The 6,252-nt window shown below is 50.9% G+C and overlaps 1 protein-coding gene across 13 annotated transcripts in view; it reads right to left on the reverse strand.

Annotated features, from left to right (window-relative positions):
• The window catches only part of MAGI2 (membrane associated guanylate kinase, WW and PDZ domain containing 2), a 1,169,121-nt gene extending 1,165,872 nt beyond the window's left edge, over positions 1-3,249 (reverse strand). For all 13 annotated transcript variants that reach the window (XM_030558726.1, XM_030558640.1, XM_030558551.1 and 10 more), the window contains exon 1: positions 2,649-3,249. In XM_030558726.1, coding sequence (XP_030414586.1) covers positions 2,649-2,949 — 301 coding nt within the window. In that variant the 5' untranslated portion in view covers positions 2,950-3,249. The remainder of the gene's footprint in view (positions 1-2,648) is intronic.
• Between the last annotated feature and the right edge of the window lie 3,003 nt (positions 3,250-6,252).

Raw genomic sequence — 6,252 nt, forward strand, 5'->3', positions numbered from 1 at the left:
TCTTTCTTACTCACACTATTGAAAAACACTCTTGGGAAAAGTAATTTGGGGGAAGAAAATTTAATATATAATGTCTGTGTTCTTCAACCAAAGAGTACTGAGACTAGATACTAGATACACTGTGCAAGGATCCAGTTGGCAAAATATAAACAAAAATGGCCTTTTTAATAAAGAAGCTGTGTCCTGTAAGCCACTTTCTTTGCAGGAGTCCCCAGGTAAAGGGTATAGACTAGCATAAAACTGAGAGTTACCTTGGAGAGGTAATTCCAGCTGGCAAGTTCATTTCTGTCTAAGGACCTGGGCAGATGGTTAGAACTTCAAAGCATATAGTTAGGCTGTCTGGCCAGTGTGCTGAGGAGCCTGTCCAAAACTGTAGTATATGACTGGACTGTAGTGAAAGTCTTAATCAATGTAATGTATATGGAACCTCAAGCCTTCTGCATCCCATTCAAGGAACTGCAAGTAATAGACTAGAGTCCTGACTCATGTCACTGACCTGTGTACTGAGGGATATCTTTATAAATGGCACTCACTGTAATGAATCTCTAACCACTTCTACTTTAAAAAAAAAGTTTGAAAAATGGTGAGGAAGTGGAACACAGACACTGTTTCATGTACTATAATGATGTATTAACTGAAACAACCAAAAAACTAAAATTAATTGAGAAAACTACTTTAAGTTTTTCTGTAAAGGAAAAAGAGCTATTAACTGAAATCAGACAAAGATATATTTACTTATCCCTCTGCCTTTTGGACATTTAAACTCAATGGAAAGTGCTTCTCCCTTTCTGAAATCACAACAAACCAGTCAAGGCAAGACTAATTCATGTTACATTTATTCAAAGGCTAAAACACCATAGCAGGTTTCCTAGCACTCAGAGCCCAAAGCTGACCCAGTATAAAAAGGTAGAATTGATTCAACTCTTTCCCCTTTCTCATCTTATTCCATCAACTGTTATTTCCCCTGCCTTTTCTGTCCTTCAGGATACTACTTACAATACTCTGCTGTACTCTCCATTTACCCCTGTGCCAGCTTAATGTACCAATGTACAAATCCCAGGTTATGGCAGTTGTTTGGAGATTTGACTTTACTGTAAGCAACTGAATACACAGTTACTTGTAGAGCCTGACTCAAAGTCAAAGGGAGTCTTTCCACTGATTTCAGGGAACTTTGGATCAGGCTAAGAATGTTTTTAAAGCATTTGAAAATCTCATAGAAGTCACTGTGAAAAAAGGCCACCCATTAAAATGATGAAATTCAACTGCAAAATTATATGAAGGAAGTGTCTGGGGCAACTGATGGAGCTGTCCATTATGCCTCCCAATCTGTACCAAGATTGCTCTTTTTGGACACAGAATACTGACATTGAATTTATTTCCACTGCAGTATTAATGTGGATTCCTACAGTTGATCCTGAAATGCCTTAGTTTAAACACACACGCACACACACACCATCATCATCATCATCATCATCATCATCATGGCACCACTTATGAACTTGGTTCTCACTGGAGCTTACAGCTGCTGTGCTCCACAAATCCTTCTCTGAGTCGCAGAAACCCTTGTTCCAAACCTTCTGCTAACCATTCCCTACAAGCCTTTAGTTTAAAGGGAAAAAAAAGGTTACACGGAAAATCCAACATCTTTAATCCTATTCACTTTCCTGGAATATTGTTAAGTCACCACTCCAGCGCTTTTCTATACAAAAGGAGAAGCAGAGGATCGGTTAAAGTTTATGGTTCTGTTCTCGAAAGTCTCTCCTGTCCCTGCAGCAAGCAAGCACCCTTTCCCCTCCGGTGTTAGGATATGAAATCCCCATTCCCCAGGCTCGTTTTCATCAGGGATAAATGAATGACTTTTCCTATAACGAGACTTGAGAGAAGCTAAACGAAAACCTCCCTGCGGTGCCAGGGACCTGACAAGCAGCAGCAAGTCACTGCCTCCAGGGGAACACGCCCAGTGACAAGCGGAGCTAGGGGTACCCGGCTCCCACACCCAGCCTCCAGGCCACTTTTTCTACATATTAAAGCACCACGCGAGGAACGACCAAAAGCCACGAGAGAGAGCGAGCCCCATGGCTCCCTTCTGGCTGCGCAGCACGGGCTGGTGCCCTGCATGCCCACAGTGGGTTAGTCGCTGCTGATGCTCCCAGCCGCGATCGTTCCTCCCTCGGCGCCTGTCACAATGTTTGGTTCCTCTCCTCCCTCTCAGTGGCGCGGCTCCGTGTGTGTGTGTCAGGCGCTGCTGGCCTCACACAGTATCCTGAGCTCCCCACCGCCGGCCCAGGCTCTGTCTGCAGCACCCCAGTGGGTGCCTGTGCGCCCCGGCTCGGGGCCTCGCAAACTTTCGCCGCCTCCTGCCCCCCAGCAAACGCGACAGGCTGTCACTGACGCACATTTAATTCCTCCGTGCACACGCGGCGGAGCTGCCCCTCGCATCCTCCCCGGGGGCAGGTGCTGGACCCTGCCCGGGGGCGGGGGGAGAAGTCAAACTGTCAGAACAAAGTTCCCCGGGGCTGCAGGCTGTTTTCCGTCGCCCCATTGCACCCCATCTCCTCCCCCCTTCCCAGGCGCGCTCCCCTCTGCACCCCCTGCCCTCCTGCCCCGCTCCCCAGCGCAGTGGCAGCGAGCCCACAGCCGGCCCTTACCTTGCTTGACACACTTGAGCCGGATGGGGTCCTTGCAGTGCTTGATCACGGCCAGCACATCCCTGATGGTGAGCCCGGCCACCGGGGTCTCGTTCACCTCCAGCAGCAGCTCCTCCGGCACCAACTTGCTGCCGCTCTCATAGGCCACCTTGCCGGGCTTCACCTCCCCCAGGTACGGGAACTGCCCGTTCTCGGCGCCCCCTTTCAGCTCAAAGCCCAGCTGCCCCTCCTGGTTCCTGCCTAGGACAATCTCGTGGACCCTGCTCGTCCAGTGGCTTTTCTTCTTCAAGCCCTTGGACATTGCAGTGGGGATGGGCTGGCGGAGTCTCCCTGGCGTGCTGGGTGCTGGGCTTGAGCCGGGCTCCTTTTTGGGGCGGGGGCTGGTGGGTCAGGGGGGTTGGGTCCGGGGCTGCCGCGGCTCCCGGCCGGCTGATTGGCACCGCAGGGGCCGTGGCCGCCGGGTGGCGAGGAGGATGGAGAGGTGGGGAGTGGTGGGTGCCTCTGCCCCTGACTGTCAGTCTGTCTGTCTGGGTGTTTTTAGCTGTTCTCCATGGCAGCTGCGGCAGCCGGGACCCTGTGAGTGTGAGTGTGTGTGTGTGTGTGTGTGCACTAGTTGTACAGTAACTGGCGGCGGGGAAGGAGGGAGGGGAGTGGGGAGGAGGCAGGGAGGGATGGAGACGGCCAGGGGAGCAGGAGGAGGGGCAGGGCTGTGTGTGCTGGAGGAGGAGGGGAGGGTGTCTGATCACGCTCGCCTCCAGCCTGACCCGGTAGTGAAGACCCAGAGAGAGGCTGGCTGGCACGGCCGGGAGAAGGCGGAGAGCAGCGGGCTGGGTGGGGAGGAAAGGGAGGCCCAGGGAGCTGCAGCCTCCCCACCCGGCCTGGGGCCCGGCCGAGCCCGGGGCGGGGAAAGGGGCAGCAACCCCTGGAGCAGGCGGCCGGGGGAGCCAGCGGTGACAGCGGGGCCTCTCCCCTTCGCAGGGCTGGAGCGGGGCGGGCCCCGCCAGGGATCCTATCGCCGCCGCCCCGACCGCGGGCAGTTCCCTTACCAAGCCTGCCCCTTCTGCGGCCCGGCTGCCCAGTGCAGCGCCTTCCGGACCACTCCCCACCCGGCTTCCCCCGAGCCCCTAACGCCTCTGGCCTCGACCCACCGCCCAGCCGCACCGGGTCCCCACAGGGGCTGACCACTGGGTGCTGCAGGGCAGTCACCTAGTCTCAGCCCCCGCTCCCCAGTGCCCATAGCCCCCCCCCCGTTCCCTGGCTGACCCCAGTTTCACTCCCATCCCCGCTGCGGGGGCTGGCACATCTCTACCCTAAGCCACCGCAGCCTCGGATCTGCCTAATGCCTCCAGCCCGCGTGCTTCCTGTGACCACCACTCACTGCCCCCTGTGTGCCAGGTTACATTGTAAATGTGGCTTCTGTGCAGCCTGTACTGGCAAGCACCGGCCCCTGGATGGGCCTGTGGTAAAAACAACAATAATAGTGAGTAGAGTGGGAAGGAAGAAGTGGAGAAATCGTCTCATGCATCCTGCTTTTACCATGCTTCCTGCTCGTCCTTCTGGGCCAATCACCCATTGTTTCATCTCATCTCCTTCTATTAAAGCAGAGCATGGGAATGAGCTGGTGGGGCCAGGAAGGCTGATCCAGAGGTTAGGATGGTAGCATTTGATTTTGGAGACCTAGGTTCATCTCCCTGCTCTGCCACAGGATTCTGTGTGAGGGGGCAAGTCACTTAGGTCCAGATCGTTAAAGCTTTTAGGTGCCTAAATCAGTGGGAGTTAGGCACCTAAATACCTCTGAGGAGTTAAGGTATAGTTAGCCATCTGTAAGCAGGATAACAGCACTTCCCTACTTAGCTTGAGCCTGAGCATATTAAAGATTGTGAGGTGCTTAGATACTATGTTATTGAAGGGCATATAAATCCATCTAAAATAGTGAATTGGATGCTTTCCCGGTGAGTGGATGTATTTGGAAGATCTAGTTATGAAATCAGACATTCTTGGTTTAAGCAGGCTTCAAATGGTGGCAAGAAAAACTTGACAACTATGAATTTTGAGGCCCTGTTAATATGTTCAACCACAAATACTGTGAATGCACACAGATAAGAACCCTGAAGTGGCTCCAGATTTAGTGGGTCCAGCTTATTGGGTAGTCTTGCCCCTTAGCAAGTTTTCTACGGTTGGTTACCATGACCACAAGAGAAATGGAGGTCCTCCCCCACCATCGAAGTTCAGGTGGACAATATCTGTTGAAGAGAGTCTGGGGTGGACTGCAAGTTTGAGAAGGGTAGGGAACACCAATACGGTAGGTGAGTGAACAGTTGGTGGACCCAGAAAGGTAGAGAGCAGAAAAGGGACCCTGCCTTCACTGATATCTACTTGCCCTCAACAATCAGGCTCCTTGCCACCAACTCTCCGGATTATCCAGGCTGCCCACTGCTCCCTGATTCCAAGCACCCCAGCTGTTCAACACCATGCTACCCTTGCGTCATACCCAGCTTAATATTTGCTGCTCTAACACCCTTTGCTCCATGGTGCCTCCACACTCAGATGCACCCAACGTAGAATTTCCTAGCATGAAAATGAAGGGATTGCATCCATCCCTGGGTTTTATAGACAAATGTAGAGAAGTCTCACTTACTAAAGAGATGGGTTTCCCTCCTAGGGGAAGACTGACCATACAGGGACAGGGAAAACCTCCCTACTTTGGCTGGAACATTGGTGGATGTAGCCCATCAAAGGAAGGTGAAAGGAGATCTCCTCCCACCTCGTCTGCCTGAGTGTGCTGTGTGCATATGCAGAATGGAGGAATGCTGGTATATGCAAATTGGATGCAGAATGAATGAAGGGTGGGATGTAGGGTGTGTGGAAGAGATGCCTGTAGTTTAGAACTTGTAAAATGTTTTTGAAATATGAATGAAAAATGGCACACATTTGTCGATGACATTTTTCACAATAATGTGTTGGTTTTTGACCATCTTTATTGCAACAGCACTTAAGTGCAAGTGAAATGGGTGCCTGTGGAAGGGAGGGATGATTCGATAAGTGAAGGACAAAGACCCTGATCCTGAAAACTGTTTCATATGGACTTCAGGGGGATTCTATGTGGGTGCAGGAATCTGCTCACTTGAGGCAGCCTGCAGGATTGAGGCCAAAGGAAAAGGAAAGAGATAAAAAAGAAGCATAGAAAAATGAAAATAAAACCCTAAAATGGCAGATAAGAGCAGATGAGATGGGACTTGGAGCATGCCTGATTAAAAGAGCATTAGTAAGCTGTGAGATTGCCACAAATATGGCAGAAAACAGATTTAAAAATTTTATTAAAGCTAATGTTAAAAAATTATATAATACACAGATTAAGAAAAGAGTGTCTGTACATCTGGGTTACTACAGCAATGCCCTGTATTTCCACAGACTTCAGTGGGAGCCTCAGGTGCTCATATCCTGTGAAATCAGGCCATAAATGAGCTGGCACTAGGTAAAGGCAGTAAAAGGGACTCAGGGTAAATAGCTCTTTTCCCCTGCCCCACCACTGTATTGTTTTGCTTTCTAGTTGTGAAAAAAGGGAAAGGAGGTAGATAGCTGAGAACAGGGAGTAAGAGGCATG

Source organism: Gopherus evgoodei, chromosome 1 (genome assembly GCF_007399415.2).
Source record: "Gopherus evgoodei ecotype Sinaloan lineage chromosome 1, rGopEvg1_v1.p, whole genome shotgun sequence".
Classification (NCBI taxonomy): Eukaryota; Metazoa; Chordata; order Testudines; family Testudinidae; genus Gopherus; species Gopherus evgoodei.